The 13,743-nt window shown below is 40.5% G+C and overlaps 1 protein-coding gene across 1 annotated transcript in view; it reads right to left on the reverse strand.

Annotated features, from left to right (window-relative positions):
* Positions 1–1,071: 1,071 nt before the first annotated feature.
* Positions 1,072–13,743, reverse strand: part of LOC104275615 (disintegrin and metalloproteinase domain-containing protein 12-like) — a 116,606-nt gene continuing 103,934 nt past the window's right edge. Inside the window, exons 6-10 of the mRNA XM_009871615.1 lie at positions 10,372–10,437; positions 9,265–9,336; positions 7,391–7,560; positions 6,194–6,278; positions 1,072–1,224 (exon numbers count right to left, since the gene is read on the reverse strand). Coding sequence (XP_009869917.1) covers positions 1,072–1,224; positions 6,194–6,278; positions 7,391–7,560; positions 9,265–9,336; positions 10,372–10,437 — 546 coding nt within the window. The remainder of the gene's footprint in view (positions 1,225–6,193; positions 6,279–7,390; positions 7,561–9,264; positions 9,337–10,371; positions 10,438–13,743) is intronic.

The raw sequence follows: 13,743 nt of genomic DNA on the forward strand, positions 1-13,743 counted from the left end.
TTATGCAACAGTTGAAGTTTAAGCACACACAGAGAACGCTGGGGCTGGGAGGGACACCAGAAGATCATCTAGACTGTCCCCCTGCCCTAAGGCAAAGCCAGTTGTATCTGCAAGACACTGCTGACAGATATTTGTCCCACTGCTTCCAGTCACAGGCAGTAACATTTCTGCAGGCGGTGCAGCCTGGCACAGCACTTCCCAGCAGAAAGCTCTGGTAAATCTACACTTGTTTTAGTTTAATCCCATCAGCTCTCATCAAAAAATGGACACGGAGAGTTCATTTGTTATATAGTCCAGTTCCTAACAGTGCTTTAAGATACCAAGAAGCAAGCTGTAATCAGCCACCCTGCTCATGGTACCTGCAATTTTTGTGTCTACAAAAGCTTCTCTGCTGACATAGTGCCTTTATCGTCAGCACAGGCTTAGAGAGATGGCCACAGGTTCACTGGCTTTATGTTCCACAGTGCCTCATATCTTTCTTCTTGGAAGAGCTCACTCTGACCACTGAACAGTCAGTCCTAACCCCACCGACCACACAGATTTAATTTACTCACCTGCTGAAACAGCTACAAGGGGTGAAACGCACGAGTTTGTGCAAAACTAAAAACTTTCTCTGCAGAAAACAAAGGCTTTACAGAGAGTCTAATAATACATTTCCTGCATTGCCTTATTTCCTACACATTCATCTTAGTCTTGACCCTGGGATGATGCTCATTTCCTATTACGCCTGATAATCAGTTGGCAAGATGAGAGACAGTGGAATTCTGATTGAACACTTGCAGTGCAGTTTGTCAGGGTTTTTTTTGCTGGTTTTGTGTGTTTGTTTCTTTTAAATTAACCAGTTATAGCATTTTTTGTCTCTCACACTGCTAACATGGAAATGTGAAAGTACAACTGTACCTACCCTGCTCTGATAACAAGTTTAATGGTTTCAGCTTGAGGGGCAGAACTGCGAGAAGATTTGTCGGGTGTTGAAGAGGTTTTTCTTTTTTCCCTTTAAATGCTCCTCAGACACAAAATGAAACAGAATATTTCCCACTGTAAATAACTTGCCAGTGCTTACCCTCATACTTACCCAGTAGAGGGGTTCATGATGCAACCTCCCTTATCGGTCGACGCTTTGCAGTTACAGCCCCTCTCCAGCGTGTCGTGATTCATTCCAAAATTGTGTCCCAGCTCATGAGCCAGTGTCACGGCTGCACCTAGAGGGTTTTCTGAATGATCCTTAAAAAAACACAAACCAAAAAAGGACTAGTCAAGTCAGCGTATACAAACAATTCAAAATACCAGCTGTAGTTACACTGTTGTTAAATGGATGCAATTTTAAATTCATCCACACACACACCAAGTGCAAACGAGGAATTTCAGGACAGCCTGTCTGTCCTGGCCACCTAGTTTCCCCAGCACATTTGACACGTGGGGCCATTGGGCAGCTTCGAATAACTGGGCCATCTCTTTATTTAGGGCTTAAAATTTCCATTCTCAATAAATTCCTCACATTCCCAGGACACGGCAGTGGCAGAAAAAGGTAATCCAGAGGTGAAGTGTTCAAAAGGGTGAGGATGAGTGTGATGAGGGAAAAGTGAGAAGGTCCTTCGTGTCAGGAGGTAAATTACACATGCAGCAAGAGATGGCACTTGGTATATTTAATATTCTGTTTCTTTAATATCAGAAAGTCCAAGATTACACAAGTCTTGTAAAAAAAGCCAAGTACATTCGAAAACTTCCTTTTTAAAATGAAAGGACAAAGCAAATCGAAATCTTCAACGGCCTCTTGTAACCACCTATGAATATTCCAAATGTTGCAAGTGTCAAGCTGAAATATTAATATTAATCCTCATTGAAATGCTGATTTTTGGGCCAGTTATTTCTGAGAAATTCACTGCATGATCTGATTACAGGCTGCTGATCAGACTGAGGTTTTGGCTTAACCACAAGTAAGAGACCTTTCCACATCGATCATTTTCCTTGAGGGAAAAAAAAATCCACTGTAGTCATGTGCAAGCTCTGCCTAAAGGCATAAACATGTAATATAAATGCACGATCCACTATTTATCAGTCAGTAAATGGAATTACTATGTACAGCAGCCTGCTCTAAAAGCATATATGAATATATTCAGCTTAAATAACTCTTTTAGTATCATCTAAGTGAACCTTCAAACTAAAAAGAAGCGAGAAATAAATCTGTCTAAAACATTAGCTATATATTAAAGAAGTCCTTAATACATAACTTGGGGTAGATTTAAGAGTTCCTTCTTTCATCTGTCTGTGCTAATATTTTTAGCAAATAATTTCTCAAATACCAAACAAAATCAAAAAGAGAGTATGGCCAATCTGAATACAAGAAATAGCTTCTTCAGCATTTGGACTAAACTCAACAGAATTTTATCTTTTAACATAGGATGTCTTCTCATTTTTTCCTGATTTTTAAAATTTTAATCTGAGAACCTTGTGACTAATATAACAGCCAGTTTGGAGGCAGTTATATTCTAAGACGACTGTTTTCTGAAAGAAGCTGTAAAACCTGTCCCAGTAAAAGCAACAACAGAGCAAACCCATGTAGCAAAATGATCTGTACTAATCAAGAAGGTACACACTCCTGCACAACGCCTACATATGGAGATGGCTTATCTAGATCCTAGTCTCATACAGATTGAATTATCTTTGTACCTATAGTAATTTATGAAGTATTTAGAGAATTCAATGTAATCGAACCTGATGTCATAAAAAGAGAATAACCTCCCACTCAACTGGAAAACAATCCAGGAGCAAAGATTAAGAAAGTAAAGAAATATTTCCATATAATTTACCAGCAACACATTGGAGTGATGCCTTGAAATGAGGGCATGTGGTCAAGATAGAAACCTCTAAGTTTCGAGCTACCTACAGTGACAACACACTGATCTCAGTTTTTCTTTATTTTGCCTGTATCTCTTCTACTCGTTGAACAGAGACTGTATTTATCTGAACAACTCTAAAGCTGGCAATTAAAAATAAAACCAAGAATTCACACAGTCCACTCCAGGACTGAGCAATAAACGGTCTGAAATGCAATTTGGGTCTTGAATAGGCAAACAATTATTACAGGCCATGCGGTTCTCATTACTTGCTCAGATCCACTTGGAATGCAATTTTATCAGTTTGTAGAGAGGGTTTTTAAAACAAGGAATGCGATGTCTCAGCAAAAGAGGTTATTTGAAGACAGCATAAATGAGGATTATCAAAACAAACAGAGACATGTCCCATTTGATACTGAGACCATTAAAGTATCACAAGGACTAAAGAAATGAATAGCAGTGTGACTTTGATTTATTCAATTAGGGCCTTTTAAAGTTAACTTGAGCACATTACCAAACAGCTTCACTACCACTGACCAAGCAGCCATCCACTGTTAAGACATTATAAGTTGTTGCACAAAACATGCAGCTGCTTTCAGCTGAGCTCTGCTTCATCCCACCATGATCAGGTCAAATTGTAATAATAAAATATTATCGCCTACAGCTAGAACGGGCAAATCCCCCACTCCTCGTACTTTCCCTGCAGTTACACTCGGTTGTCGTAATAAGTTTCCTAAACCACATTTTTATTTCATTTAAGTAATTCTCTGGAAGTGAATTGTAAGTGAATGTTTAAGTGCCTCAGTTCCACACTTGTCATTCAACCTGATTTGCCACCAAAGTCAATGGAAATTTGGCATGATTGAGGTTACCACACTACAGCAGCACAACGATATTTCACTTTTAAAATCATTAATTTGGTGGGCAACCTTTTGAAAGAGAAGGAAGACCGAGGCAGGTGTCAAAGTGTGAACTTTTGTCTGTTCTTTCTACAACACGACAGAATCATCACTGTAAAATAAAATTATAATGCTCTTGAAACACCAAATGCGTTTCATGCTCAGATGTCTTCTCTTCCCACTTTGAGTTTCTTTTAAAATTCGGGGGAGACAGGGTGTCACCTACCACTGAGAGAATTCAGCCCTATGGAAAAGTAGAGAGAGGCTCTCAGGGAGACACGACAGAGGAATTTCGATCATATAATAGAGTTAAGCAACTGTAAAAGTCAGGAAAATCAGATAATAGAGGCATGACTCCAATTTTTGTATTCCAATGTTATTTCTTCTGCAATTTCACCCTTGTCTCTTCTTTCAGATCACTTCTGACAGTGTGGGAGCTTTCTAGTATTGAGTGGGATGGCTAAGAGGTTGGCTGGATTATACAGATGGCCAAATGTTCCGTTGCCCACTGCTGAGACATTTGAGCCCTGTAGCCTCCCAGGTTAACAGTTGTTCATTCTTTCATTTGTGCATCTTCCGCATTTAGAGCATTCTTCTGTAGCTACCCATATATATAAAAACTTATTTTGTAGACACTTTAATTAGCCTTCGCTAACTGAGGCAGGGAGGCAGGTTGGAAAGCTGCCCATTTGGGTTTTGGGGGTGAGAGTTTGCTCCTTTTGGATTTCGCTCTTTTTTAAAGATTTGCTTAAAGAACTGGAAAACATTCCTAGTTCTGCTGTGCAAACCTCGAGCTAATTTGCACCTCAAAATTCCAGTTCACTGAGGTAGGAGTCCCCGGGAAATGTCGTGCTCCTCTTCACCACCGAAGCTGCAGCCTGGCCACAATTCGTGCACAGACGTGGGGCTTCTCCTGGACTTATAAATCAGTCTCTCCTCTGTCAGAGCCCTAAGAGCTCTTTAAAGAAATGCTGATTCTTGTTTTCTTGTTACTGGAATGAAATATGTTTTGTTGTTTCTGTTTCAAATGACAGTTTCCAGAGCAAAGAGGACTGACTTTGCAGTAAAACACTGTAGCATGTTTTAAAGCTTATGCTAAAACAAAAAAGAACAAAGAAGCCATCGTTAAGGGCATCTCTGACTGCAGATAAAGCCAAAGCAGTGACTGCTGGCCTGAGGGTGAATGGACACAATGGGGCTGTCTGCCTCGTACGTGCTTCTGCCAAGGTCTGGAAGTGTGCAAGGAGGTTCCTTCACCTTTTTCTTCCTCTTTTCCTCTCATATATATCCCCCAAGTACCCAATGAAAAGCTGTAGCAAACACCTACTAGAGACTCAGCTTCTAAAGCTACCAAGAGACTGAAGCCTTTGTCTTTTCTACAATTTGAACACGATTTTCTCCAAATTAGGTGACTTGATTGTTCTTTCCCACTCTTTCTTATACCTCAGCTTCCCTGCTCACCTCATAAATCCTCCCACTCTGAACCATCCATACATCATCTTCCATGAGTGCACACATCACCTCAGCCTGGCTTCTTGCCTCCTTGTCCAAGAGAACATAAAGGAGTCCTGCATTGTGGACCAACCTCAGCTTGCATGCTACTTAAGAATGAAGCAAATGCAGGAGCTGTGTCTCTGGGATTACCTCCCTGTGTGGATTGTCTTGAAGCAAAAGCTTTAGTGTCCCAGTGTCCATGAAGCTTTGAAGAGCTGGGAGCTTTGAGATCAGGCAAACTCTGACTGTTGTGTGCTCCTGAGCTCCCACCTGAGTTTTATAGGCTGAGTCTGCTAGTAGGAGAATCCACATCTAATTTTTTTAGGTACGTCAATGGCAAAGCTTAGTTAACATAAAATTCCTTCTCCCTCCTTTGTACAAAACAGTTAAAAATTTAAAATATTCAAGAACTAATTCCAGAAGCAGGCTGTTTACCTTTATGTTCATCATGTCTAGCATCTAACAACAGCACCAGTAATATATCTTTGAGGTAGAATAGATGTTGCCATAGTTTCTTCTTGTCTGGCAATGTAATAAAACCACTGTGCTGCAAAGATGGAAAACAAGGTCCTACACTGGAAACTCTGTAAATGCTGAATAAAATCAATATAACAGAAGATTCAGGATAGACTGTTGTTGCCTGTAACACTAGTACACCCAAGCGCATAACAAATAACATCTTCTGGTTCTCTTCATTCACAGCACCTCAGCACCTGATTTAATAGTAACTAGGAGCAGAGGATTCTTGCAAAGAGGTCACACAATATTGTAACGTAATATTTTGATTTCTTTTCACTGTGGAATCTATTTTTTACAAGCAATGCGCACATAGATATAGATGGTATAGAGACTGAAGACGGGGCAAATGGGGCTGGTGTTCTGGTACGGAATACAGCGCTACGACACTTGAGATGGTGTTGCACACATCAGGCAGTTTTCCAGTCTCGTGCTTTTCCCACTTACCATGACGACCCCTCCAGACTGCTCGGCAGTGCACATGCTCATGATGGGCGCCATGCCAATGGTGGTCCCTTGGAAGTAGACCCCGCTGCGGGAGGGTGGGAAAGGAGGAGAAGAATCACAGAATCACCATTCAGTGCCAAGATAGCTGCCTGTTATTTTCAGTCTTGTACTTCTGCCAATCCCAAACAAAGGTCCCATTTCATATGTGTCGGCTCCAGAGATTTTCAGGTTTCAAACAATGAGAAGCACAGATTAGTCGTGCCGACTTGCCAGACCGACAATGACAGCATCCCTGCTATGAGAAAGATCCATTTGATGAGTGTCTTTTGGGTTTACTGATGCAACAGGACCCTTCTTTCCCATTTTTTTTTCCCCCTCGCTGGATGTTTGGAATAGAAATACAAATGTAAAAATAATGTCTCCAGCTCAAAGAAGGGTTATTTTAATGTAGTGGGAAGTTTATATGCTACTTGTTATAATACACAGCCTAGAATGCAATCATTCCAACAAAGTACTATTGTACATAGACAGTAATCAAATATCTCACGGGAAACAGTTTGGAAGGGCTCACTCTATTCTTAGACAGATAACGTAGGAATATCTACGTACTGAGTAAAGAGCTTCTTTTTAATTGCTAAGACATCAGGTGTATTTATCTCTATAGTATATAGAATGGTCCATTGATCAAAATGACACATAGTTCAAGAAAGAGGTACTTCTCTTAAATTTTTTTTTAAGAGTGCTTTTACTTTGAGCATGTTTACTTAATTACTTCAATCCAGGAAACAGCAGCAGTGTAAAAGATGTAAATGATTTGATTTTAAAGTCACAAATGCAAATGACTTGTCCAATTTAGACCACATTTCAAGGTTTACTGAGATCTTTCTACCAACACAGAGACTCCACATAGTGCTCCTTTGGCTCTACTTTTGGTGTGAGGGCAGCAGTGCCCCTTTTCAGTAACAATTTAGACCGAAACCAGCTTAAACTTCTTGTAAATTCATACGCTAAGTATTATAATACCTATAAGTATATATAAGTATCCTATAAGTATATAAGTATCTTATATAAGTATATATAAGTATATAATAGTATAAATATTAGAATACCTATACAGTGTTATAATACCTATTTTAATATATTAGAATACCTAAGTATCGTAATACCGGCCAGCATTAAACATAGTGTCAAGTCTACCTTATCAGCTGTGCATTGTCATGAGGTTTACGAGGTAGTAGTTTTAGCTTTCTCCAGTCCAGAAACTCATGGAGGCTGGTGAAAGGGTCTTGAGAAATAGAGCATTTATCCATGTCATTCCATACTTCCACTCCAACCAGGGCTACTCGAATATTTAGTGACCTATAGAACTAATGAGAAAAGAAAAATAGAAACACGTCTCCAAAATCCATTTTAAACCACACTGGATTAGAATATTTCGACAGAAGCATAATGTGCATATGAACCTTTCTTGCTGAGGCTTAGACGGCCTCTTGTCCAGGGCAAACATCTGGTAGGACTGACTCAGGGAAAATACTTCCATGACTTAGAGGTAACAGTTCTGACCTGACTAAATACCTACAAGACGTTCAAAGAGATCCAGAAATAGGCAATTTCTCCAATGCCCACCCAAGTTTCGTATCATCCGTCAAGACGAAATGCTGCAACTACCTTCCCATGTCCTTCGCTTCCCAACAAACGTGTTGCTACGGCAGGTGAATCTCTCTGTGACTGCTCCCCATCACGATCACCAATGCAACCCAAGAGGTAGGGTCAACTGTGCTGTACTACTATTGGCGCTTAAGAGAGTGGCTGAAAATTTAGCCAGAGTCATGGAGTCTTGCTCACAGCAGATAAAACCAAGTGATTTTCACACCATGGTCTACACAGACTATTATCCCAACTCGAAATGCCACGGTTGCTACAAGAGGGATGCCGGAGCAGCATTAGTAATAGAGCAGAGATAACAATTCTAATGTGAGACTAATGTCAAGATGGATTCAAGAATCGATCAAGTTCAGATCTGGCTGAGAGTCTGGGAGAAGCACATACTAGATCTTTGTCTTGTTTATATGCATTACAGTCATTTGGATAACAGCGGCATTTGCTGAGCATAAATTAAGCATGAAACATAAATATATTAGAACATGCAAAATTAATTTTGAGCAGGTAACATATAAACACCTGTCCTCCAGTAATAAGTCAGCAAGACAATTATGGAAGAGGTGGAGTTGTCTTCAGCAGCTTGTTTTTAATCAAGCATGCTTCTCCTTGAGTTATTGCCCTTGAAGTATCACTTGATTAGTTCTCAGCTAAATTAAGACTCCCTCAGTTATAATTTCACTACCAGACTCATAATTTTTTCTGGCCACACAGCATAATAAAAATAAACTATAATTTGTCCAAAAAACACTACAGAGGACTCTTACTGTTTATTGCTTTTTGTCAAGGAATGGCTTCAAGTACAGAAAAAATCCAGTGCATGTCTTTCTTATCACTCTCACTCAGCCATCAATTTTTGCTTTCTTAAGCACAAGTTTTTAATTCTGCCATCTTCCTTGGGCTATATATCTCATTGACTGTGTCTTCATTGGCCCTTTGTTGGCCTTATGAATGGTCCATCCGTCCCCTGATGCTGCAGAGGACTTTGTTCTCCATTTCCTCCTCAAAATAATTCTTTTTCTGTGGGCTATTCCATGAGATTATCACCACTCTCTTCGCAGGTTAATAAAATCCTAGGTCTAAATTGTTCACCTCCCGCTTCTACAGCATGTACAGCAGAGCAGAGCTCACAGCTTAGTGTGTTGAAGGATATATGAAAGGTTTAAGTCTACTTTTTTTTTTTCCTGGTTGGAGGGAAGCATTTCACCGAAATCCTAGAGCATTAGGAAAGCAGAAGGGTTAGCTCCTTGGAAAAGTAGGTGGATAAGGAGATGTGGCAAAGGTTTTAAAAGCTGCTGATCTGATATCACAGATTTCTTAATTCACTAGTGCAAGAAACATCGATTTCACAGCAACATCCTTCAGAAAGTGTAGCAAATTTGGGGAAAATGAAATGATGCTCATATTCTTACCTTATCAACATAGTTTGCAATTTCTATCAGCCTCTGCTTAATTTTTTCCACATCCTTGCCTTGTCTCTGAAACTTGGAATGCAAAGGATCAGTGTACTAGCAGCACAAATATCATATAGTTTCCCCAACAGCCACCTTACTCTGTCAGCATTGTCAGTGCTATTTGGGAATTACATCGAGCAACCAAAGGCCATTGTCAGACTGCTTGGGGCTTCATGGGACCACAGTCTCTCCCAGAATAAGCACAGGCTATGGGATAGGATTTTGGTTCTCATGAAAAGATTTTAAAATTCTGAAGTCTATGCAGTGATCTTTCAGGGACTAACGTTTTGTGAAAAAGAAAAGACTCTTTGGTGAGCGTTTAATGTCTCTTGCAAGCAGTGATTGTGATTCCCTAACTAGCAATGTCCAAGGACACGCTCTTTCGTGAGCTCTTAACAGTAAGCAGAGTGATCGTGATTCCCTAACTAGCAATGTCCAAGGACACAAAAATAAATGTAAGTAGAAAAACAATTCAAACCAAGGTTTGGATCTTTGGCTACCATTCTACTCACTGGAACATTTCTACAGCCAGCCCATAAGTAGCAAAATAATCCAAACCAAGGTTTAGATCTTTGGTTGCCACTCTACTCACTGGAACATTTCTACAGCCAGCCCTGGCTCCTTGCTTTGAAGCTCTCTTTGCAAACCACGAGGAAACCAGTCGTGCTTCATGCAAAGTGATAGTAAAGTACTGCTTCAAAAGTGAGCACAGGATCCAACCTCTCTTCCAAATGGTGACGATCTCGTCGAGGGCAGAGTCAATGGCAGCAAACACTTAACTAGCTCAAGGAGATCCTGAGCAGTGAATTCGTATTTGCCTCTTCAGTTACTGCCAGATATCCTGGTTACTTGAGAGTGAAATTCCTGATGAAGTATTGCATCAACACTACTAGTGTTGTCCTATCTGAATCGCACCTTTCACTGCTTAGCCCTAGTTAGGGAAGAAGATTTACCACCGAAAATCATCCTATTAGTGCCTGAAGCACATTACTTGCAATATCTTGGCAGCTCAACTGAGCTGAGCTACCCATGCTTCCCATAACTTTTTAGTTTTATGTTTCTTACCTCGCGATTATCTGCCACAATAACAAGCTCCACGTACTTTGTTGTCTTCAGAGTCTCCCTCTTGTACTGCCAAAAAAGATGAAAATAGTATTTCGGTTTTTTGCAATAAGGGACTCTTGAAATCAGCTCTGCCTTCAGTCCAGCAAAGTGCTTGCAAGAGGAGATGACACACAGATTTCCAGATTTCCAGATATTTCACTGCATACAATTTTATTAGTATATTTGTCCTCTTCATGGAAGTTTTCCTTTTACCTACTGCAGTAGAAATAGTCTACTTTGTACTTACAAAAAAAACCACCTCGGACAACCTCAGGATTTGATCACACCAAGCAGAAAAATGGTACAAAGTCTCTCTCAACCTCTGAGCTTTCTGCAGTGGAAATGTTTGAGTTATCTTTCCTCGCAGGAGAATATCATCTCTAGCAGAAAGACCTTTGCTAGTTCCAAGGCACATTTAAAGAAATGATGATATGACTTTTAGCAAACATTTCACACAACAAACAAACTGGCTACCGTGAAAAATGAGAGATAAAGGGATATTGAGTGAAATAGAGATCAAGTGATCAACTGATAAATTATGTAAAAAGAAAAACTCAAGAACAAAAACTGTGGAAACAAAATGGAATGAACTGTCAGTGTTTGGGGAAGCAAACTAATGCCCTAAAAACAAAAGGCATACATTTAGGTTTGTATCCGTATATTCACATAAAAGAGCTGGCCACACTACTTGCAATTCTAAGTGGAGGTCTAAAAGAATCATAATGCTTAGCTGCAAAATGATCGCTGAAGAAAATGAAACAATTTTGTAAAAGTACTTAATCATAGCACAGCTCCTCTGCTACCCTAAATCTAAATGACCTATTAATGCCTGTAAAAGTTCTGTGATTTACAGCAGCTGATCTTCTATTCTATCATTCCTCCCTTGTTTCTGGAATAAGGCAGTTAGGGAAAAGAGGTCTCAGCAGTACATCTGATCTTCGTGCCAGAACTTAAGGAGCTTAAGCAGATGTCTGACCTCCTAATGACCATGATGTCTTGCACTAAACCAATGCTCTGTAACCTGAAACATGAGTAAAGCTTTCCAAAGTAAACTGTTCCAAGGCAAACTCTGTGATCCCCCTAAGCTAAGTCAGCACTGGACATCATCTTCCAGCCAAATTTCAGAAAGTTTTCTTCACATTACCAAAGGATTCCTCTTCATGATTTGCAGATTAATGATTTTAAATGTTTTGCAAGCAGCATTGTGTTTAGAGGAAAGTAGCAGATGTAACCTTTAGTAACTCTGACTTTCAAACTCATATTTAATAGTCTTACACAGCCTTCAAACTACAGTAACTGGAAAGCAGTTAAGTTCCCTTTGAGCAGTATTTATGAACCGAGAAAGCAGTAAAAGCTTTAATGAACTAAACATCAATGATACAAACACTTCACAGGATTACACTTATTAGGGGGTCTGGCAAATGAGCACAGCTGGATATTCTTACAACTTCTTCTGGTATCGGGGTTCTCTGTCATCTTCTTGGGCTCTGCTTGAGGGAACTGTCACTACCACGGGGCCATGGAGTGTCCACAGACTTGGTGCCCATGCCCTTGCCTCATCTGCCACACAGGTCACCAGCAGTGCCCGGTGATGTGCTAGCTGGGAACCAGGATGCCAAGGAGTCAGCACATCCCTTCTTGCTGCTCCTGAACCAGCAGCAGATGCCATACAAAGAGCCTGGCACACCTCAGTAGACTTCAACAGAACCTACAGTGCTCTGGCAGAGCTTGATTTACCTCCCTGCAAAATACATGAGACGTAAGTGCAATGCCACATAAGGCAAATGACCATGTGAGTGTTGTTTGTAATGAAATTAATCTCTCAGACACTAAAATTCTAACATAAACCTGAAATTTATTATGTGGTACTGATCAGAGATGTACCCCCAAGATGCCTCTAGTCTTCTAAACGATGGGTAAAAGATGTGACATGAAAATCCAGGTACAGAGATATAAGAAGAGTCAGTTTAAACCGTTTACTTCTTACTAAGAGTAAAACTGTTTGGACTGGAGAGAATTAGCCTGAGAGAAATTGGCTGGGAAGGTCTAATCATGTAAGCCTCTGGTGACCGACTTGCATAAGGAATCCATGCCCAGAGGCTATGTGCATTCCTCAGATACACTATTTATTTCTAAAATATACCTAATTATGACTTCTTTCAGCTTGCTTTCTCCAGCCAACAGCATCGATGCACATTGCCTGGGTCAGCAACATCAGCCATTGCCTGAGTTAAGCCTCCAGAACTAAAATGAAGAGTCAACGATATAGTCACGATAGATAAACACGACGGGAGACGTGTTTCGTTCCACTGAACATCATCTTTCTCCCCTGCTTCCACCACGCCTGATCCTATCCCAAAACTGCTTTTGCCTGGACTTGCCATGGTTTGGATTCACACCGCAGTGTTGCAGCCTCTCTCTTCCTCTGTGATCCACTTGCCCCAAACAGCTCACCTGTGGTCCACCAGCACCACCAAAACAGCTTTCTGTGTGGCTACGGAGAAAAAGCCATATTGTAGGGGCTGTTTTACACATCAGGTTTGCTCTCTGTAGGATCCCATCTCAATGGAGCTCGAGTGGAAAACACAGTCCCTGCTGCAATTTGAGGGTCCACCGAGTTATGGAATGATCCAGTATTTATAGAGCCCCAGCTCCAATGGGGCAAAATGCGACTGCACAGATCTGAGACGTTACCTGATTTGCTCCGTTAAATCTCGTGTTTGAATCTGGGAAGCTAAGTCTACTGTTTGCCCCATCATTTATCTGCACTTAAATCCAACCCAAAGGCTAGTCTGACTTTGTGATATATTGATCTCACATTTCAGCTCTGCTCAGGAAGAATTCAGCGTAGGTAGTAGAGTGAAGGGTCAGGGAAAAAAACAACAACAACGAAACAAAACCCAGAACAAACCAAAAAGCTCCCCACAAATCCATCAAGAAGCCAAAAATTTTCATCATGCCCTAAATCTGAGACCAGATTTCTGTTTACTTCTGTCACCCAGTGCAATCTGGAGCAGCTTTATGTCTCCATACTTTGCAGGTCATCTTTATTCAGTGTCTCCTGACAGTCTACTCAGCTGATGACAACCCTGAGATGTGAACACTCACTTCACACATTACATTTGACAACTTTCAGAATTCATACATTAGGAGCGCATCCAACATACTCATTATATATATTGTACCTATCCATATGACGTGACTGTTGACAGGTTTTATAATTATGTCCACTGAACCATAGCAAAAAAAATACCTTTCAGATATTCAAGGTGAATTCTGGCACATAGTTGAAGCCATCAACAAAATATGAGAACCATGAGGGTAAGAGTAAAA

Source organism: Apaloderma vittatum, unplaced genomic scaffold (genome assembly GCF_000703405.1).
Source record: "Apaloderma vittatum isolate BGI_N311 unplaced genomic scaffold, ASM70340v1 scaffold686, whole genome shotgun sequence".
Lineage (NCBI taxonomy): Eukaryota > Metazoa > Chordata > Aves > Trogoniformes > Trogonidae > Apaloderma > Apaloderma vittatum.